The sequence below is a fragment of the Mercenaria mercenaria genome, chromosome 9 (assembly GCF_021730395.1).
Source record: "Mercenaria mercenaria strain notata chromosome 9, MADL_Memer_1, whole genome shotgun sequence".
Lineage (NCBI taxonomy): Eukaryota > Metazoa > Mollusca > Bivalvia > Venerida > Veneridae > Mercenaria > Mercenaria mercenaria.
Genome location: NC_069369.1, coordinates 15,151,000 through 15,175,060, shown reverse-complemented (window position 1 = coordinate 15,175,060; position 24,061 = coordinate 15,151,000). Strand labels below are relative to the sequence as shown.

Genomic DNA, 24,061 nt, shown 5'->3' with positions numbered 1-24,061 from the left:
AATAATAGAAAAACCTTGTGACCTCTCTAGAGGCCATATTTTTCAATGGATCTTCATGAAAATTGGTCAGAATTTTTTATCTTGATGATATCTTGGTCACATGTGCTCAAAAACTAGGTCACTATGTCAAATAATAGAAATAACGACGTCATACTCAGTTCAACACTGGGTGATGTGGGGATAGGTGAGCGATTCAGGGCCATCATGGTCCTCTTGTTTATTTTTCTAACTTGGTCAAAGTATGAATTTGGCAAGGTAATTATCATGGTGATGGGATAAAAATTAAAGAAGATACAAATAAATAAACATTTTTTATCAGCTTCAACATGAAAATCAGTGGTTTTTGCCGTCCAATATGACTGCCACTCAAGATATAATCATAATAAATGACTTCATATGAAAAGCATGTATAAGCATATATACTGGTATAGTGGTACACATAGAAATAATACCACTGGACAACACAAAATACATATCGAAAATAATGTAATTTACAAATTAAAACTTCAAAATTGGTATACAGAAAGTTATGTTTTTTTAATAGAACTCAACCATGTCTTCATAAACATTTTTATGCCCACGAAGGGGGGCATTTGTCACCATTAGTGACAGCTCTTGTTTTCTGATAGATTCTGGAAGCCTCATCTAGTAAATATTAACAAATCAACTAATTATCCAGCTGACATTGATCTGAAACATGCAGAGAATTGGAGAGAAACAGTATTTTGCAGGTAACAATTCTGGTACTAATTCCGACATTTACAACAATTTATCAGTAAAATCAGATCAATGTTAAAATATATACAATAACAGTGTTTTTTTTCTTTGCCACTTTGGGAAAAGGCCAGGAACCGGTTGAATTTAGAAAAATGACAAGAGTTTTTAACCCAAACTGGGAATTTTAGTAGGGTTTTTACTCAAATTGGGAATTTTTTGTAATAAGTTAATAACATCATTTAGAACACTTATTCCCTTTAATTCTGTATTATCACAGACATATCACTATGGGCCTCAGAAACAGTATACCCTCAGATATTTCTGATGGTAATTGATGAGGGTTGTCCTATAGAGCTGTGAGTCTCTACAGGAATGTCAGGGGTTGATTCATCGGAAACGGCAGGAATTGACTGGGTAGAGGTTGACAAACATGGCTGCTGTAAGGATTTCGGCTTAAAACCATAATCCGCTAGGCTTTTAAAGCCTTCCATGGTAAATTTCCGCAATTTCTTAACGTAATATTTACTGTTATGGCTCATTTTGCTTCTCGTGAAAACGTATTGCGTACAGAAGATAAATCCCGTTCTCGGTATTTGACAACTATAAATTCCTATTTCCGGTGATTGGACATTACACTATCTGGTAAACCTGGCTGTCTCTTTTATGGAAAAACCAGCAGGCAGGGTTTATTCTTTTACATCAAAATGGAGGTTTTTCGTTCTCAGCCTCGGGCGTTTTGTCAATTGATACGATATAATCAGTTTGTCTTGGTCATTTTGGGAATTTTTGATTGAGAATTGGGAAAAAGTTACCTTTTTTTTCAATTGGGAAAAGGTCCGTTTACTGGACCTTTATAAAGTAGGGAAAAAATCGCTGCATAAAAAACTAAAGTATTATATTTGATATATAATGTTATAAATCCAGTCACCGTAACTGTACTTGTTTAAACGTTCATATTACCTCCCTTTGCAACACTTTTGTCAAGGACAAAACTGAGGATATATTTCAGTTTTATCAAAAGGTTTTGCCCAATATTTTTGAAATCTAAAACTTATGTACACATATATTTACAACACAACAATGTCATGGAATGGTTGCGCTGACTGGCAGGGAACTCGGTTAAGTGTGCTCCACCCGGTTTCAAATGTTTCTCTCCATAGTTGACACTGCAGATTGCATAATTTATTATAATTAGTAAATTATTTCTATTACATTTGAAACAGAATGAATACTTAGCTAAGAGAATTTATCTACCAAAAAACTGTCAAAATAATGTAGTTTCTTATATGACCACAAAACCCAGCCAATAACAAATTCTGCACACAGCACACAAGTCTTAATGAATTACATGCATCATAAGCTTGTATAAAGTTTTTTTTTAGCTCACCTGAGCACGAAGTGCTCAAAGGTGAGCTTTTGTGCTCACCCTGTGTCCGTCGTCTGTCTGTCCGTCCGTCGTCAACAATTTGACTGTTAACACTCTAGAGGTCACAATTTTGGCCCAATCTTAATGAAACTTGGTCAGAATGTTAACCTCAAAAAAATCTTGGACGAGTTCGATATTGGGTTATCTGGGGTCAAAAACTAGTTCAGGTCAAATCAAAGGAATAGCTTGTTAACACTCTAGAGGTCACAATTTTGGTCCAATCTTAATGAAACTTGGTCAGAATGTTACCCTCAATAAAATCTTGGAAGAGTTGGATATTGGGTCATCTGGGGTCAAAAACTAGGTCACCAGGTTAAATCAAAGGAAAAGCTTGTTAACACTCTACAGGTCATAATTTTTGCCCAATCTTAATGAAACTTGGTCAGAATGTTAACCTCAATAAAGTCTTGGATGAGATTGATATTGGGTCATCTGGGGTCAAAAACTAGGTCACTAGCTCAAATCAAAGGAAAAGTTTGTTAACACTGTAGTGGCCACATTTATGATCATATCTTAATGATACTTGGTCAGAATGTTAATCTTGATGATCTGTAGGTCAAGTATAAATCTGGGTCAGGTGAGGGCAAAATCTAGGTCACTAGGTCAAATCAAAGGAAAAGCTTGTTAACGCTGTAGAGGCCACATTTATGACTGTATCTTCATGAAACTTAATCAGAATGTTAATCTTGATGATCTTTAGGTCAAGTTTGAATCTTGGTCATGTTTGGGCAAAAACTAGGTCACCAGGTCAAATCAGAGGAAAAGCTCGTTAACACTTTAGAGGCTACATTTATGACCATATCTTAATGAAACTTGGTCAGAATGTTGATCTTGATGATCTTTAGGGCAGTAGGTCAGGTGAGCGATACAGGGCCTTCATGGCCCTCTTGTTCACTCCTTGTGATTTTTGTACTGATGCTTTTGTCCCATTTGGGTAAACCAGTGACGCGCAGGTATTCATAGAAGAGCTCATGCAGTCCCACAATTTTTGACTGTTTCTTTACCTGGGCCTTTCATTTGCTTTTAGCTTTGTTTTCAAATGGTGTTGATAGCATTCTTGTAGTTGTTCATGGCATTGTTACACTTTTTCCAGCTTTGGCCTTTTTTTGTGAGTTTTGATGGTCCCTGGATATCAGATATATCTTTTGTATCAGCTTCTGTCAAACCAAATAAGCCATGTTGTCACGCATATTTCATAATTTAAATTAGAAAATGTCCAATCTCGTATGAATTTTTATCTAAAATTTCACAAGGTAAAGTCTTATGGTTGTTGTAAACATTCAAAGGAATTAACAGTTTGTCATACTAACAGTCATCTATAAGTAGTGCATCGAGGTTCACGCAATAAGCTATCAATATAGTTATTATATACACCCTTATGCGTTGACCCTCATACAGGTGTAACATACTGACAGTCTTTGCTGTTAACAGGAATTTGAACATTGTTCATTTTCATTCTGCCTTGAGATTTGGTGTGCGCATCAAATGTTTCTCTTTTCAGTTCACTCGCACGACCCATTACAGCACAGCAGGAGTTTTGCACATCAGAAAAATGGTCAGCAACACTCATTCTTGGAACCAGTGACTGTATTGTAGATCTTGGTCTGAAACCCTTAATTGTGTCTTTGTGATTCATCTCACGCTGTGTATCAGGAGCTACATTCACAGTTCCGTCTTTGTGTGGCATTGAGAAAAGAGACATTTTGAAGTTTCTGTGGAAAACACTTGCTCCATAATGTATGTGCAACAATTCAGCACAGAAAGATGCATGATGCTGATGCCCCATTTAGAAAAGCAAATGGAAGGGAGCTTTTGACTGCAGCAAGCAACAGCGAATATCCTTCTTGTCCGCCAATTTTTTCACCTGTTCAGATGCACTTCGATCGTCACAGTGTTTCATAATATCTATGTGAAGGGCAAAGGTAGCATTTCTGGACTCTCCTTTGCGAACAAATGATGACTATCATTATCCCACTTCATGTGTAGCTGTAAAATGTTCCCAGCCTGGACGAGCCTTGTTTGGCCTTAAAAATCTATGGTTGATCACTTGAATTTGCTGAATATATCACCACTTTATCACTGTAATTAATGTTTTGTTACATTTTTACCCAGACATTGTGAAGCTTATATACTTCATTTTCTGACAAAAGTATTGCCCTTCTTACGGCTCAGTATAAAAGGACAGACTCCGCCTCCAAAATGTCAATGGTGGCAAATTCAAACACAGCGCAGACAACACAGAATTTTTGTGTTTTTTTTTTCAAAATAACAAAAAAAAGATACTGAATGAACTAATTTTATTTTAACACCACATGAAGAAACTTAAACACTTTTATTACATCCATAAATTGTGTACCCACCCGCTTAGCTCAGTAGGTATATATTATAAGAGCGTTGGTCTACGGATCGCGCGGTCATGAGTTCAATCCTCGGGTGGGGCGTATGTTCTCTGTGATTATTTGGTAAACGACATTGTGTCTAAAATCATTAGTCCTCCACCTCTGATTCATATGGGGAAGCGGAGAACAGGTTTTGTACTGGTACAGAATCCAGGAACACTGGTTAGGTTAACTGCCCGCCATAACATGATTGAAATACTGTTGAAAAATGGCATTAAACCCAAAACAAGCAAATAAACAAACATAAATTGTGTATAAACATGATCTTGCTAAAAAGTTATTCAAAGCCAAAAAATAAAAGAAAAACGGAAAATGACAGTTAAAACTTGAAATTTAACCTTTGAACATGGTCATGTGATAAAATCCATGCAGTCAGTGGAAAATGTAAACACAAAAGTTTATCTCAGGTCAAGCACTGGTAGACTGGCTCCTAGACTATGATATATCTTTTTTACATTTTTATGGTTGAATATAGTGAACTGAGCCAGTCTATATCCTATGTCCAATATCATAATGATAATTTCAACATCATTCCTCTGTGAAAATCTCTAAAATAGACTGGCTTTTGTCTCTATGAAATTGAATTCGACAAAAAGGGGTAAAATGAAGAAATATATTTATTATCAGTCTAGTGGCTAGTCTAAAGTACTGGTAGCTCTCACAGATGGTAGCAGTAGAATTGCACACACTTTATGGAATGCACTGTTTATGACTAGTTGTAAAAATACTTTCTGGTCAGTTTGATTTATTCTATATAATATTACTGTTAATTTTATTTTCTTTCTGTCCTAAATTCCAGTAGTAAAACCTCAGTCAAACATAATTGTTCAAGTTCTATCAGACTATCCATATATCACCACCATTTATGTCCCATATAAGGCTGACCAACTGGATTCAGATCTATGCAATTCTGACTTTATTCAGGATACATAATGGCATTATTTCTCTCAGTGTCCACACATCGTCTCCTTCATTTGCATGAAGGAGATTTTGTTTTTTCCTCAAATACCTTGGATGAGTCCAAGCCCCCCTTCTGTCCATCATTTTCCAAAATTCCAGTAGTAAAACCTCAGTCAAACAATTGTTCAAGTTCTATCAGACTATCCATATATCACCACCATTTATGTCCCATATAAGGCTGACCAACCGGATTCAGATATGCAATTCTGACTTTATTCAGGATACATAATGGCATTATTTCTCTCAGTGTCCACACATCTTCTCCTTCATTTGCATGAAGGAGATTTTGTTTTTTCCGCAAATACCTTGGATGAGTCCAAGCCCCCCTTCTGTCCGTCATTTTCCAAAATTTCTTATATTTTTCTTTTCATAATGCTGAATTTCTTTGATGTGGAGGAACTGGATTACCTAACCATAGGTGTTGTACTGATGTAACACATGGCCCCGGGCTACAAAAGCATAATTCACACATATTGTCCTGCTCATTGTCACTGCTTCCACTAAAATTGTCATGATTGTCCTAATTATTATGTCTCCCCCAGGAGACATATTGTTTTTGCCCTGTCCGTCCGTCCGTCCTTCCGTCCATCCGTCCGTACGTCACACTTCATTTCCGAGCAATAACTGGAGAACCATTTGACCTAGAACCTTCAAACTTCATAGGGTTATAGGGCTGCTGGAGTAGACGACCCCTAATGTTTTTGGGGTCACTCCGTCAAAGGTCAAGGTCACAGGGGCCAGAACATTGAAAACCATTTCCGATCAATAACTAGAGAACCACTTGACCCAGAATGTTGAAACTTCATAGGATGATTGTACATGCAAAGTAGATGACCCCTATCGATTTTGGGGTCACTCCATTAAAGGTCAAGGTCACAGGGGCCCGAACATTGAAAACCATTTCCGGTCAGTAACTTGAGAACCACTTGACCCAGAATGTTGAAACTTCATAGGATGATTGGTCATGAAGAGTAGATGACCCCTTTTGATTTTGGGGTCACTCTGTCAAAGGTCAAGGTCACAGGGGCCTGAACATGGAAAACCATTTCCGATCAATAACTAGAGAAGCACTTGATCCAGAATGTTGAAACTTCATAGGATGATTGTACATGCAAAGTAGATGACCCCTATTGATTTTGGGGTCACTCCATTAAAGGTCAAGGTCACAGGGGCCCGAACATTGAAAACCATTTCCGGTCAGTAACTTGAGAACCACTTGACCCAGAATGTTGAAACTTCATAGGATGATTGGTCATGAAGAGTAGATGACCCCTATTGATTTTGGGGTCACTCTGTCAAAGGTCAAGGTCACAGGGGCCTGAACATGGAAAACCATTTCCGATCAATAACTAGAGAACCACTTGACCCAGAATGTTGAAACTTCATAGGATGATTGTACATGCAGAGTAGATGACCCCTATCGATTTTGGGGTCACTCCATTAAAGGTCAAGGTCACAGGGGCCTGAACATTGAAAACCATTTCCGGTCAGTAACTTGAGAACCACTTGACCCAGAATGTTGAAACTTCATAGGATGATTGGTCATGAAGAGTAGATGACCCCTATTGATTTTGGGGTCACTCTGTCAAAGGTCAAGGTCACAGGGGCCTGAACATGGAAAACCATTTCCGATCAATAACTAGAGAACCACTTGACCCAGAATGTTGAAACTTCATAGGATGATTGAACATGCAAAGTAGATGACCCCTATCGATTTTGGGGTCACTCCATTAAAGGTCAAGGTCACAGAGGCCTGAACATTGAAAACCATTTCTGGTCAGTAACTTGAGAACCACTTGACCCAGAATGTTGAAACTTAATAGGATGATTAGTCATGCAGAGTAGCTGACCCCTATTGATTTTGGGGTCACTCTGTGAAAGGTCAAGGTCACAGGGGCCTGAACATTGAAAACCATTTCCGGTCAGTAACTTGAGAACCACTTGACCCAGAATGATGAAATTTCAGAGGATGATTGGTCATACAGAGTAGATGACCCCTAATGATTTTAGGGTCACTCTGTTAAAGGTCAAGGCCACAGGGGCCTGAACATGCAAAACCATTTCCAATCGATAACTTGAGAACCTCTCGACCCAGAATGTTGAAACTTCATATGATGATTGTTCATGCACAGTAAATGACCCCTATTGTTTTTGGGGTCACTCGGTTAAAGGTCAGTGTCACAGGGGCCTGAACATTGATAACCAGTTCCGATCAATAACTTGAGAACCACTTGACCCAGAATGTTGAAACTTCATAGGATGATTGAACATGCAGAGTAGATGACCCCTATTGATTTTGGGGTCAGTCTATTAAAGGTCAAGGCCACAGTGGCCTGTTCATGTAAAATCATTTTTTGGAAATAACTTGAGAACCACTTGACCTACAATGTTGAAACTTAATAGGATGATTGGACTTGCAGAGTAGATGACCCCTTTTTTATTTTGAGGTCACTTGATCAAAGGTCAAGGTCACAGAAGCCTGAACAGTGACTTGAGAACTACTAGGCCAAGAGTGTTGAAATTTAGCGGGATGATTGGACATGCCAAGTAGATGGTCCCTACTGCAGCCAACCATCAGTGTCTCTTTGACTTTTGCTCCTGACCCCTATTGACTTCTTGCCTATAGGACTTTGTATTGGGGGAGACATGCGCTTTTTTACAAAAGCATTTTCTAGTTCCCATTATTTCCATCTCCACTAAAGGTGTTGTTTTCTGGAATACCAGAGGCTGATGTCTGTACATGTATGTCCTCAATTTCTGTCACAAATATTTTATTATCTCCAACAATACAATCTTCAAAGATCAATTCATAATGTCCAAATAAAGCCTTTATTGTATTGTACTGCAATTCTGTTAGATTAAATGTAAAACACTGCTTATTCTCTGCCATGCTTCATGTAAGTCCAATAAAGTAGAAGCGTCCAGAAAATTAGAAATTGGCGGGTAATTCTTGACCACAACAGATCAATGATATGAGGTGCGCCATGAGAAAACCAACATAGTGGCTTTGCAACCAGCATGGATCGAGACCGGCCTGTGGATTCGCGAAGCCTGGTCAGGATCCATGCTGTTTGCTAACAGTTTCTCTAATTGCAATAGGCTTTGAAAGCGAACAGCATGGATACTGACCAGACTGCGTGGATGCGCAGGCTGGTCTGGAACCATGCTCGTCGCAAAGCCACTATGTTGGTTTTCTCATGGCGCGGCATATATATCAAGCAATTTCTAGGTAAAAATGTATTCAATTCATTTAGTTGTAAAGTTGTCCTTATTAGTGATCAAACATGGGTTTGTAATATTCAACAAATGTATCATGAAGCAAGATGAAACAAATATCAAGTAGGTGTTACTTTTTTTTGATATACTTTGGATTCTTATTGAGAAACAAATTGGAGTAATTATCAATTTATTATGGATACTTGTGTAAAGACAATGATTGGTAAGATGAGATTTGTTTGTTGGTGGGTGTTACTATTAATTAAGTTTACATTTATTTTAGAAAGAACCTGGAAGGATACAGAGCCTGATAGTATTTTCAAGTTTTAAATCAGAGCCTTTATTTGGAAGTGAATTGTGAATTTTATAAGTCTTAGAGAAATATCAATTATAATTTGGATAATTAATGACTGAAGAATATTGCGAAACAATCAAAACTCTGGATATAATTCATAAACCAGCATAAAAGAAAATTAATATACTCACATTTGAAGTTCTAAAGCTAAAACTGCTATGGCAAGTAACCAAGATGACAGTAGTGTCGTGCGTTTGAAAGACAAAGAGCGGCAAATGTTTAAACGAGAAAAACTAAAGCATAATTCTGGGACAGGGACTGGGGTTTGTATCAGTGAACTACCTGCCAGGCAGGGTTCTACCTTGCTGATACAGCAATAGTAATATTTAGACAGTAGCTAGGCTGGGCTTATTCTGACAGATGATGGGCGATAACACTGAAACTTTAGTAAACAGAACCATAAGTGCTTTTGTATATACAGGAACAACTAGTTTTCAAATCTGAATAAAATGTAGTAAATATTCAACTACAATTAAAAAGTCCAGGTCATCTACAAATATTTTCCATTGTTGAAATTCTAATAAATTACATGATTGGAGCAAGTTAAGAAGTTTCTTAACAGCTATACATTCTTAAATCCTTCTGTTCTGTCTTCTAACTTCAAACATAGAACAACTCATGTAGGTGTTTCATATACTTCTCCTGTAATTATACCCAGCTGCCTTATAATTTTTCTTTCCTTTTTGTCTTTTTGGAGCATGATGATCATGAGGGTTCCAAACTGAAATGAAATCTCTATCCACATTTTTGTTGCAGTGAAGAACGGCTATCTGGACTCTCATTTGATATTGCATATCACTGAAGGAAATACGTTTGTCCTGGAAAATATTCATAACATTACTGAAACTTTCCACATAATTATGATGTATCACTGTATCACTGCCCAAAATGTAATCTTGAGAACATTTATATATTACAGAACTTTTAATTGTCGTTTCTGAAAGTTTTTCTGCTTTAGGGTTCGTTATAACGGTTCTGGATGGTTCGTAGTACTTAACCTTTTCTTTCCATCTTACATATGGATATCCAAGGGCATTTCTGTAGTGCTAACAACATTTCTTGCAGCTGCTTGGGATTTCTATCACAGTTTCTAAGGGCTCAATTGATATGTGTGGCTGTAGGTTCTGCCTTGTCTTCTAGTCCCTCCATCCCTCTGACACTGTATGTTAGCAATTTCTTTTCCGCTCTGTAACTCTTGAACCCCTTGAAGGATTTTGAAGAAACTTGACACAAATGTTCACCACATCCACATGACGTGCATAGCGCATGTTCTGGATGGTTCACTTCAAGGTCAAGGTCACACTTAGGGGTCAAACGTCATATAACTTTGTTTCCTGTCTGCTCTGTAACTCTTGAACTGCTTGAAGGATTTTAAAGGAACTTGGCACAAGTGTTCATCACAACGACATGACGTGCATAGTACATGTCCTGGATGGCTCACTTCAGGGTCAAGGTCACACTTAGGGGTGTAATATTTTGTAAATGTTCAACTTAATAATTTCAAGACAGTTAAAAAGTCAAAAAGAAACTGACAGCTTGGTAAGAAACTGTATACATAGATCCATAATGTCAGGATTCGTTGTTGTATGATGGCTCAGTCTGTGAAATTAGCAATTGCCAGGACAATATAAAATATGCACATGCACACAAGATTTCACCTAAAAATTCATATTGGGAATGTTCCTTGTTTATATGAAGTATTTTGTGTTTTGTACAGAGCTGGGAGCTCAGTCTTCCTAGCTTTGCCTGTCTGGTAGTTTGATCCAGAGCATAGGGACCATGTCTGTGTCAGCAGTGTGCCAAATGTGTAGGCTTTTACAGTCTTTTAATGTGTCTGCCTGCCAGCCTTTACATTATTGGGTTGTTTATGTCTTTTAAACTGACTCTGTCCAAGCTCAGTCAAAAGTTTACGTTGTACATGAATATTGGGCTTCAAAAGTTTTTTTTACGTTGTACATGAATGTTGGTCATCAAAGGTTTTTTTTTGCTTGTGGCTGATTCAACTCATCCTCTGTTTGTTTCTTTGTTGTTTTTGATGGTAGTTTTATAGGTGCATCAAAGAAATTGATGAGCTTGTAGATAATATCTGATTCAGTTGAATTTTTACTTACTGGTTGAGGTTTCAGAATGGGTTTATAAGCTTTTGTTTTCCATTCCGTTAGCTTATCTTCATCATCTAATACAAATAAAGTAAAATGTTGATCTCCACCAAAAGTAAAAGATTGGTCAAATGCCAATTAGTTAAAACAAAGTAATTAGTTTAAAATACTGGTATATAGGTTAGTGTCAGTTTATATCAAGAATGACTTAGTTGTCTTCGATATAATACTGATCTTTCTTTAAAAGTTTTATTGACACAAAATATGGTTTTGTAGTTCAATAATATGGTGTCAATTTTAGTGTGTGTCCTTAATACTAATGACACAAATAGAAATGCTTAATGAAATTTCCAGTGAAAATTAGATAAAATTATTTTAATTAGTTCGGTAATACACAGGTTTACTATAGTTTGATAATGTGTCAGAAGATCTAGAGCTTATAGAAACACTTGAATCCGTTCCTTGAACCAACCCTGAAGTACTTAGCAATGAATGTAAAGTTTCTTGCTCAAGGATTAAACAACGGCTTTATTCTGACGGGCTTCAAAGCCACGCATCTAGCAATCCTTCAATGACTTGTCTGCATTAACCGCTGGACCAGTAAATTTATCCCATTGATAACGCACATTAACTGTCAATAGCTAAAGTAAGTAGAGCCTGCAAAATGTATTCTACTTGAGTAGCCATTTGAAACTGTCTCAAAACTTACAGTACTCTGGTTTACTATTTCATCTGACCTGTGTATAATATATAAAAAATAAATCTGTGTATTATAAAATTTAAAAATTTTAAAATGAGCTTTATTATTATGTAATATGATTGAAGCTAAAGTTGACTTTACTGATGTAGAATTTCTTCAAAAATTGATCATCATAAACTAAGCTTGTAAAACAATGTCAGAAATCTGGAAAACATTCTCCGCTTATGATAGGTAACACACATGATTGTACACATAAATTTTTTTTTGTTTTATTAAAATGTATGTCAAATCAACAAAAATAACGAAACAAATCCACTAACCTATCAAACAAGACCTGTCCGTGGACAGCGCACTCCACTTTTCTCAGTGCTGAGATATATATTACAGTTTTAAAACACAACTTTGTCTGTGTAGAAATGTTTTAAAGACGCAGATTAAGAATTATGAATAATATTGAATTTGGACTGTGACACAAATTAGTTATGTTTATTGTAAATATCCAAAAAATGATTAAGTATGAAATTCAGCCTCAGCTAAATTTACATTTTCAGTCCGAAACAATTCTTTAAGTTATACACTTTCCTCCCAAGCAAATTAGAAAAATTCCACCCAGAATGATATTTTTCAGCCCTGAATAATATTTCAAAAGTTGATAGTTTGGACCGGAATTCTGCCCTGAATTTCATACGGGTTAGTTTCAATGAAATTATTGTTTTAAAACATGAAAATGATGAGAATTTTAAAAGTTTGAATCAGTTCTGTGAATACTTGATTCAAAGAAACGTTAGTCTGACTCACATTCTGTCGCCCAGAGAATGTTTCTCTTGGAAAGTCAAGGCCTTAAACTGTTAATGCGTGTGTTTGTGTGCAGTGCAGACATAACTGAATCATTTCTTAGAGTATTAGTTTATTCAAACGATGAACTCTAAAGTATGTTTTTGTAGACTTAATTCAGGTAATGTCTGTCCACCTCGGGAGGACCAACTTTGCTAGTAATTCCATTTTTTAAGCAAGTAAAATAACTCATTTTTCCGATAAGCTGCTGTGAATCACTTATCAGCTTAAATAAGTGTCCAAACAAGTATATGTACCAATGTTCTATTGCCCATACTATTGCTTAATTTTCTTTTTCTGTTTGTGAATACTGCTTTCAGTGATTTACTAGCATAACACACAAATTTACCTCTTTGTAACATGACCGCGGTTGTTCCTACTGGACATGCATCTACTATGATTTCAGTTTCTTTTTGACCTGTACGAAATGCTCAGCCCTGAATAAGGACTGAATCTTTAGTTTTTTTCAGCCCAGAAAAAATGATTTTCAGCCTTGAATTTTGAGACAGAAATGGGACTAAATTTGGACTGAAATGGGACTGAATTTGGGACGCAATATGTAAATGAGGCTGAATATTGATGGGGCGGAATTGGGGCTGAATTGTTGTGGGAGGAATTTTTTTCAGGGCTGAAATTTAACTGGGGATGAAATGGCACAGAAAGAGGACTGAAACAGGGCTGAAATGGGACAGAAATGGGGCTGAATTTGGGGCAAAATATGTAAATGAGCACAGGCATTTATGGGCTGAAATATAACCAAATTGTCAATATTCAGTCCCAAACTATGTGGGGTACCCTTGACAATTTTAGTCCCATATTGTGTCAGGCACTGAGTGACAGACAAAGGGTGATCACAAATAAGCTAACCTCTGACACTTTATATCAAAGTTAGCTAAAACAAATATCAAAGCTGTTTGGTCACATACTGCAGTCCCCAAACGACCTAAAGAATAGATGATGAAATAATATGGCAAGTCTAAGTAAATAGCATAGGTAGGAACTTGAAAAGTTAATTTTCAGCTTAATTGCTAATACAAAATTTACCTAATTACCAGGAAAATGAAACGGTCATTTGCATAGGTTTACAATTGTCATGTTATCATTCAGGGACGGACTTGAACCCATGCATAGCCTCACTGATGTTTGTTATCAAAGAGTTCAAACAATAATTTCATTATATCAAAAAAGAGTAATAATTATCATGTCTTATTTCAAATACACTTCTTTATAAATAAATACATTCATGTACAAAAATAAAATGACAAAACAAAATGAAAATTCATATGATTTAATTAACAGTTAAGTATAAGTAAACTTTAAATACAAGACTGATACTGAATATAAAAGTCTCAAGTATTTTATAAAATAAACTAGTAATATGAAATAGAACATGTAACATAACGAAAGATTTTTTGAGTTTATAAGATTCATTTTACGAAGACAATACATTATCTTGGAAGCTAAAATTAAACAACATATGTAACAGAATTAATAATAAGATTGAACACTAGTTATGATAGGAAGATAATGTACTGCAATTCATATTTATTCTCTAAACTAGATTGATTTAATGTAATACTGTGCTGGAGGCAGAATATAAACTAACTACATGAAAGCTTCTTTTTCTTATAGACCTGTACATAAACTGGAATAACACTCCTTAGTAACAAATATTTGTTCTCTAACATCTTTAAATCATTCAAAAAGTCACTGAAATTTTGTGGCATCAACTAAGGTTTGATATGATATAAAGTCAACGATTTGCCCGCTTCAACTGGACCCTGCAGTATGAGCAGCATTCTGTAACTGCACTATTCAAATCCTTGTCATGGAAGAGCCGTTGGATATTTTTTTTGGTCCACCTGTTTACAAACTCTGAAAGCATATTGAAATGTAATTGCAATGATAATCATAATAAATTGATAACTTTATTTCAAGCTTTTTTTATCATATGGGACCAGTTATTCTATTTGATTGGCTGTGTCTACACTAATGTCCCTAAATTAAGCATGGTAGGGTTAAATCAGATGTTAATCAGTCATCAAAATTCAAATCTCATCCATTGTTTAAATTAGATACAGCACTGAATAGCCATTATAATTAACATACAGTTACCAGGTTTACAGAATTAAAAATTATCCAGGCGTTTCACTTACCTTTTAAATCAGTAATCTTATTGACATCCAGAACTGACCGGTTTTCAAATCCTGGTGCAGCTCGCCCAATACCTGTTTTATAAAATACAAGAATCTTTATTTAGTTTGTTATTACAAACAGATAAGACTTAAGCTGCATGTGTTATTTTCTGGCATACGACATACATGTATGTTAAGTCTTAGATAGATACTTGGTTTAAGGCCGTTTTTCAACAGTATTTCAGTCCTGTTACAGCAGGCAGTTAACCTAACCAGTGTTCCTGGATTCTGTACCAGTACAAACCTGTTCTCCGCAAGTAAACTGCCAACTTCCCCACATGAGTCAGAGGTGGAGGACTAATTATTTCAGACACAATGTCCTTTATCAAATAGTCACGGAGAACATAAGCCCAGCCTGAGGATCAAACTCATGACCCAGTGATCTGTAGACCATTAAACGCTCTACCTACTGGGCTAAGCAGGTGAGCTTAGATAGATAATAAAAGTGTGTTATTGCGTATTATTCAAGACAGTAATTAAGATACTGTGAAATTGTTAAATGCTGCTTAGCTTAACAACTAATAATTGTACCTGTTCCTGGGGATTCTGCCATCTCTTCAATAGTAACGGCACATGTCAGCAGATTGTACATTAAGGAGGTAGGATACCTTCATATTTGTATGTGCGCATGTCCAACCGGAAGCTAACGTGACAGTTTACGACGACGTTTACGACAAACTAAATGTGTTTGTATATTCATTCTTCTGAAAACAAATCATGAACCTGTCTTCGATCTGATGCTTTATGGTTTAATAATGCAGAAATAATGAATAAATTGCCGCAGAAACGCTTCAAAACAATATTGCCTTAAAATGACGTCATTGACGTCGTGACGTTACGTGTCAGTTACCGCGCAAAATTAATAGCTTTTATCTCGAAAGTACGTGATTCTGTACATTTTCTTTATTTTAACTATTTTTAATTAACCATTATTTGCTGAAATACTTTTATGAGTCTTTTGCTCTAAATAATAATCAATATTTTGCTTCTTTTATGTAGTTATATTGAAATGTTATACGGAATGTAAGAAAATGGATGATGGCAACCGGTGTTATTTGGAATATAGTTGGGTGAAAGGTTACTTGTTACGGCCATTTTTAAATAAAAAGTCTAGCAGTTTGTTTTGTAATACCTATTCTGCAGGTTCCGTTGATAATTTGTTACTTAAATACTAAAATTAAGATCTAAAATTGTTCAGATTTCTGTAGAAAATTGTGGTTTCTTGAATTGAATCGATGTTACCATGGAAACGAAGCCCGTGACCTATGTATCTAAATGTAAAATTCAAAAGCGTTGACACTGGTCTATTTAAGAAACACAGCTTCGGCTTTTTATTTTCATTTCAACAATATCCATGAGAATAATAGCAGCACGCTGAACGATTTTTCCATGAAAATAGCAGACGAGGGGTACTGCTGTACGTATTCTAAGCTGTGAAATTTGTTTGAATAAATGCAAATAACACGAAAATATAATTTACGTTAGAAATAATATGTTTTAAAGCTACGTCAACTAGAAAGATAATCTTATTCAATATGTTTTTGAAGAAATTACAACAAAAAGCAAGATATAACCTATTTTAAACATCTCTGTTGCCATGGTTACTTTAAAATTTAAGAAAAATAGGGTACCATGTAAAGTGCTTGGTATTTTGCTGATAATATTACCCAATTATTTCATGTTGGTCATTAACAGAATGGCACTGAAGCCGTCGAAAACACATATTTTTATACATAGTTGTTTCAAACTGAGAGAAAATAAGTTACCATGGAAACACGAGCCCCGCGACATATACATTTTAAGCTTATATTAGAAAGCTAACGTGCATACTAGTAAAATTATCAATTATGCAGACTTCTACGGATATCAATGGAACTAAAATACAATGAAAAGTGTTAAATATCTGTATTTTCCTTCTTCTTTCAATATGAAATACCTTTGGAGGGTCATGTTCTTCAAACCTGGATAAAAATTGAACTCGAAGGGACAGAGACAAACGAAATTGAGATTGTAGCAGTTAAAACATCATATTACACAAAATACAAGAAGATGCTGCGGTTCAACAAATTTGAATTTACCCTTGTAACAAGGTAACCTACCTCCTTAATACGTAACCTGCGTTATCTTTCTTCTTGGCAGCTGCTGTTGTTGCCTTCCGTAGTTGCTGCCGGGTCACCCAAACTAAGTCTTTTTCAGGCAGGAGCCTTATCCAAGTACAAACATTGGTGTAAATATATATATATATATCGATAAAAGCATGATCTACATATGATATATCAGTTCAAGCTTTCTAACATTCACATTTCAATGAATAAATTAGTAATCATAAGCAATATAGTACTTTAGATGACTAGCTGTAGACATAATAGTAGTGTTTTTTTAAATTGATTTATTTAAATATCACATAATCATTTTGCCATACGGAAGCCTGTTTTGTAAAAACAGCTATTGACAATTGCCAGAACAACCAATGTATATTATTTGTTAAGACTTACCTTGTCTGGATTAGAATCAGACTGCATGTTTGCTGGTTTTTGCGGACGGGGCGTAACATGGTCTTCTGATCCCTGAGGTGTGTTGAAGTGCTGAAATTAAAATGTTTGTAAAAATGACAATTATGAATGAATGTGACTTAGTTATACTAATTTCTTTTTAATGTCCAAGAAATCTGATTCGCATGAAAACTAGTAACTGGTCTGCCAGAGGTCTGGATTATGTAAAGAAATTGGGTAAATTCATGTGAAGCGTTCACACTTATCAGTTATTTGGATAAATGCTGCTCTAAGTTTGCACACGACACTGATGAAAAATTTAGAGTTACTAACAAATGATTGATTATGATCCAAACATTTTCAGGATCAGGCTTTCCATTTAACTCAGTAGGTAGAACGTCGGTCTATGGATCGCTGGGTCGTGAGTTCTATCCTCAGGCAGGGCATATGTTCTCTGTTACTATTTTATAAATGACATTGTGCATGAAATTATTAGTCCTCCACCTCTTATTCATGTGGGGAAGTTGGCAGTTTACTTGTGGAGAACAGGTTTGTACTGGTACAGAGTCCAGGAACACCAGAGGTTAAGGTTAATTGCCTGCCATTGCACAACTGAAATACTGTTAAAAAATGGCATTAAACCCAAAACAAACAAATTTTCAGGATCAGCATCAGTACCAACCTTTCTTGGTGATCTTCTTGGTGTTACACTGTTTCCTAGGCTATCAGTAGTCGAAACAGGTGTGTATGTGAGCTGAAATGTTAAGTTTTATACATAAAAATACTGATTGATTTAATTGTTATAAATTTCAATACTGTCATTTTTAACTTGCAATGTAACCACTTCATTCACAATTGTGAAGTTGATAAATAATAATCATTATGAAAAAAAAAAGACCATCAAAAAGCTGACTACTGCTAGAAAATAAGGAAACTGGCAATTATGTGATACATGTAATCATATGTTGCTAATAAGTTATATGATAATGGATTTACAGAATTTCAGATGCAATATTACAACATTTTGTAGTTCAAACCTATATCTAAAAATCTTCATATAAAATGTGTTAAAAGCCAGTCAAATGTGTATTGAATTTGTTAAAACTAACCTTGTCTGGATTAGAATCAGACTGCATGTTGGCTGGTTTTGGTGGATGGGGCGTTTATTATCACTGAGGTGTGTTGAAGTGCTGAAATTAAAATGTTTGTAAAAATTACAATTACCGATAAATGTGACTTCCATTAGTTATGTTTATTTCTTTTTAATGTTGACATAAAATCTACACTGATGAAAAATTTAGAAATATTAATCCAAGCCTAAATGTCAGGATCAGAATCAATACCCACCTTTCTTGGTGATCTTCTTGGTGTTACACTGTTTTCTAAGCTTTCCATAGTAGGAAGAGACATGTCTGTGTGCTGAAATGTTAAGTTTTATATGCAACATACTGATGTAATAATTATTGTCAGAAATTTTAATACTGTCCTGATTTTTTTACTGAACATATTTTTAAAAATGTAACCACTTCAATGTAAAAGATAAATGATAATCATAGTGACTCTCAAAAAAGCTATTTATGGTAAGAAAACTGTCAGTTATGTGATAGTCATAATAGCTTATGTAATAACAGTCCTGGATTGCAAAATTTCAGATTTCTGATAACAAATTAAATATATTATTGAAATTTGACAAGAGACATTTTTTGTAAGTGGATTAACAGTTACAATTTCACTGGATATTTACCATTCCACTAAAAGATCCTCCTGGATTAACTCCACCTTGAGACGCCAGACTGTAATGTATGGAAGGTTGGTCTTGCCAGTGGCTCAGCCATAAATCCAAAACCAGACATTCTGAATTGCTGCACAAGAGTAGCAATGTCATATTAATAGCAGTCAATATTCAAAATTATATGGTGACTAGTGTTAGCATTAATTTCAGGTAACATTATCTTTAAATGAACATTTAATAATGAAGCGGACAAAATTACCTACTTATTCAAGTAAACATTTTAGTTACTACCAGCAGATTGATAGAGTTCAGAGTCAGCAGTTGCTTGTAACTTTTAGTTAAAAAGTTAATATTTAAAGCTTATGGTCCGAGTAACCGAAATATTGTTTTTTTCTTACACTTACGTCAGGGTTATCCACATTATCATAGTACTGCAAAGAGTCCATGTATGCCTTCACGTGTGGCCGTCTCATTGCCCGAAAGAACTGTATCACCTCCTGAGGTGGGACTGCAACATTTTATACATGTACAACTTAATTAATACAAGACATTTAAAAGTCAAATAGGAACTGACAGCTTGGTAAGAATACAAACATATATCCATAATGTCAGGATCTGTTGTTGTTATGGTTGTCTGCGAAAATATTATGCAGCTTCTTGGACAAATATAAAGTATATAGTATTACTTAAAAATATATATAACACACACAGATGTTCACCTAAAAATTCATATTGGGAATGTTCCTAGTCTACTTAATTATTTATAAAGTATTTAGTGCTTTGTACAAACCTGGGAGCTCATTCCTCCTAGCATTTCCTGTCTGGTCCTTTGAGTTGGAGCATAGGGCCCATGTCTCTGTCAGTGGTGTGCCAAATGTGTTTTGTGATCAATCACTTTGGTCAACTCCAGTATGCCAAAAGGAATGTCCATAGTGGACATCTGTTGCAGCTATTCCAGTCTCTTGTTGTGACAGCCCGCCATCCTTTTTGGTATCTGGTGTTTGTCCGGCAGCTATTCCAGTCTCTTGTTGTTTCAGCCCGCCATCCTTTTTGGTATCTGATGTTTGTCCAGCAGCTATTCCATTCCTTTGTTGTTCCGGGTTGCCATCCTTTTTGGTATCTGGTGTTTGCCCGGCAGCTATTCCAGCCTCTTGTTGTTCCGACCCGTCATCCTTTTTGGTATCTAGTGTTTGTCCGGCAGCTATTCCATTCCTTTGTTGTTTCGGCCCACCATCCTTTTTGTTATCTGGTGTTTTCCCGGCAGCTATTCCAGTCTCTTGTTGTTCCGACCCGTCATCCTTTTTGGTATCTAGTGTTTGTCCAGCAGCTATTCCATTCCTTTGTTGTTTCGGCCCGCTATCCTTTTTGTTATCTGGTATTTGCCCGGCAGCTATTCCTGTCTCTTGTTGTTTTGGCCCGCCAGCCTTCCTGGTATCTGGTGTTTGCCCGACAGCTGTTGTCCCTTGTGTATGCCCTCTAGTCTTTTCGTTACTGGGTTGATCATCTCTTTTAAACTGACTCTGTAACTCAGTTAAAAGCTTACGTTGTACATGGAAGTTGGTTTTAGATTTCTTTGCTTTTGGCTGCTCCAACTCATCCTCTTGTTCTTTGCTAAGGAGAGCCTTTTCTGTTTGTTTCTTTGATCTTTTTGGTGGCAGTTTTACGGGTGCACCAGAGAAATTGATCAGCTTGCAGATAATGTCTGATTCACTTGAATCTTTACTTACTGGCTTTGGTTTCAGAATTTGTTTATATGCTTTTGTTCCCCATTCTGTAAGCTTATCTTCATCATCTAAAACAAATGATAATTTAAAAGAAATGTTGGTTTTCATCAAAAGTAAAAGATTCAATGGTAAAACAAAATACTTACAGTAATTTAAAATACTGGTACATAGATTGGTGTCACATAGCTTTTATTATTTAAAACAAATTTGTACAGTCCCTGAAATGATTGTTAACACTTAATATTTACAGATTGGAATCAGACTAGTTTGTAAGTAAGTGAAGTTACATTATTAACTTACAACGGATTGAGGCCATTATACATGATATAAGGCATTTTTTTTACATGTGTATGTATTAGCAGTGAAGTAACATGTTGAATTTGAATGGAAAGCAAGATTTATAATGATATAATGACAATGCACTGTCTGACATCTATAGAACATTATATTAAGTCAAATTCAAATTTTAATGGGTTAAATGTTACAGCTCGTCATTTTCACAAAAGATTTCAAATGTAACATCATTATGTACGTGATGATACAGGGAATAATAAATGTGCTCACATGTTTAGAATGAAACAACTAATTTGAATGAGTCAAACTTTACATTTTATTTTACAGAAAAATGTCAATGATATATGAAAATGAAAAATTTAGAGAAATTCATTATTTTACACCCAGCAAACACCTTATTTCACCTAATGCATCACATTTGTAAACTTAGTAGATGTACTAAAATGGTAGATTGTAACAAGTGTGACTCTTCATTTTTGGAGGAAATAAATATTATTTTTATTACTTGTATTTTTATAGCTCTTTGCTAACAATTGTAAGTTAAATAGTTACAATGAACAATTCACAAAATTGTGACATATAATTACTTTTACACCACCAATGAATGCTACAACTTTTATGATTTTATTTTGCTAGTTCTTTAGAAAGTATGTTTTCTAAATAAATAAATCATCACGGATTTAATGTGTTTTTGAACACAAATATTATATTAAATTGCATTTAGCCCCATTTAATATACAGATCAACCTTTGTTAGGTAACACCTTTGGGAAATATAAATATTGACTGTTATATAGAGGTCATTGTTCTGGAGAGGTGAATTTGATAGTATATATTCAGCTTACAGAAACTTTTATGATGCTGTTATTGAGAGCCCCGGGTTTTGCTTAAGAGTCTTAGTGTTCTGGAGAGGTTGTACTGTATATAATATTTATGTCGATGAAAAACCTCCAGTTTTGAGACCCCAACTCCAGCTGAAAAATGGCAAACCTCCAGTTTTGGGATTCTGAACTTATCACATGTATGTATAACGGTTTAAAAACTCAATGTTTTCAGTGCTGAAATATTTTGAAGATGGAGATTAAGAATTATGAATAATATTGAATTTGAACTGTAATACAAATTAGTTATGTTTATAATAATAATACGCAATGTAAATATCTAAAAAATAACAAAGTATGAAATTCAGCCTCAGCTAGAATTTACTGTCATTTTCAGCCTGAAACAACTCTTTTACACTTTCCTCCCCAGAAAATCTACAGAGTATGAAATTCAGCCTCGTTGAAAATTCCGACCTGAAAACTAAAAAAAATTCCGCCCAGAATTATTTTTCTCAGCCTTGAATAATGTTTCAAAAGTTGATAGTTTGGGGCGGAATTTTCGAATCAGTCCCATGTCCACCCTGAAATTGATCTTTCTGTCCCATCTCAGCCCCACTTCAGTCCTATTTCAGCCTTGAATTTTCGTACGGGGAGGATTAAAGTATGTCATTGTTGTATCACTGCTATAACACATATTTCAGTTTTAGAAATACAGTCTCATGCTCATTGTTCCATGTCCATTGTGCATTTTTCTTTGTCAGCCTTCAAAGTTTGGCTAAAGTGGAGTAATTTGGTATGAAACATGACACATATTAAATTAGTCGTGGCAACTTCTGACTTCTGACCCATTTTTTGGGTGCTGGTGTACTTTTGATTGTCTCTACTTTTCTAGGGTCTGCTGACATACCAAATTCACCAAACACGTAACCAAAGAATTCTAGCCTTCTCATTAAATTCGCAATTCTTTTTATTGAGTGTAATGTCATTTGCTGTAATCTTTGCAACACTGCTTTTGTAATGTTCTTCTGTTTTTGCATACACAATTACATCATCACTAATATTTCCAAAGTATCAGTATATGTGTGTTTTTTGTTTTTATTATCCTCGTGGCCAATATAATACTTTTATCAAAGAAAAATTGTATATTTATTAACCAGACTACCGGTATACTATAATACCAAAACAATATCTAAACTGATTCATGCATCTTGCTATCAGAGAAGTTTAACAATGAAGGCAGAGGTAATTGACAGATTGATAAAGAGTACACTGGCTATAAGGGGAACACATCTAAAGGACTGCCTCCTTCCTTCCTTCCTTCATTTGGTAGTGTCTGCAGTTTTTGCACAGTAGGTTAAAGTTACCTCTGTTAGCAAATGTTTATATCAGTCATATCAAATTCCAGAGTATTTCAGTAAATTTTCCATGTTCTAGAATTCATGCTCATTTTCTAGATGAGAAATTTCTTTAAATTCTTCTTTCTTTTTATGTTTGTAAGATTTATATTTTCTACTAGATACCTTATAATGACAGATATTTGCACTAACTTAACGTCTTTTATGTTACTCAAAAGGATGTTGTAATGCAGAGTAGGTACATTCTGTAAACATGGAACTGACAATATCACCTTGAACTGACAATGTTTTGCAGCTTATTTTATTATAGCTAACACTTCTGCTAGGTTATTTAGATACAATGTGACTAAATGTTTGAAAATCTCCCAACTGAAGACAGAATATGCCCCATTTATAAAACTTTGGTAAGAATGAAAACATGTATCATTTTGAATGTAGTCCTGATGAAGATATTACCACTTTTAACTGTTAAACTTGCTACGATATTACTCAAATTGAATTTCATGCTATTTATATATGGTATTCTAACATGATCCGCAGCAATTGCTATATAAACATATAGCGAAATCGCCTATACATGAATCTACGATAAAATATGGTTGGCTGTTACATTTCACCCCCGCCCCCTTCTGATTGTAACATAAGAGATTCTACTTCAGTTCCATTACATACGAATTATTTCAGGGCCAAACGGTTGAAAACAGCATTTCAAAAACATAAATATAATAAAAAGTCATACTGAC

At 35.3% G+C, this 24,061-nt stretch overlaps 1 protein-coding gene across 1 annotated transcript; it reads right to left on the bottom strand.

Annotated features, from left to right (window-relative positions):
• Positions 1-16,852: 16,852 nt before the first annotated feature.
• Positions 16,853-22,913, bottom strand: LOC123538666 (uncharacterized). Its single transcript, XM_053550422.1, has 7 exons — positions 22,832-22,913; positions 19,916-20,917; positions 19,530-19,633; positions 19,138-19,255; positions 18,741-18,812; positions 18,503-18,583; positions 16,853-18,147 (listed from the first exon to the last, which is right to left on the bottom strand). Exons 1-2 carry the CDS (start codon positions 22,911-22,913, stop codon positions 20,013-20,015), a joined length of 987 nt encoding a protein of 328 aa, XP_053406397.1. The 3' UTR covers positions 16,853-18,147; positions 18,503-18,583; positions 18,741-18,812; positions 19,138-19,255; positions 19,530-19,633; positions 19,916-20,012.
• Positions 22,914-24,061: the final 1,148 nt, after the last annotated feature.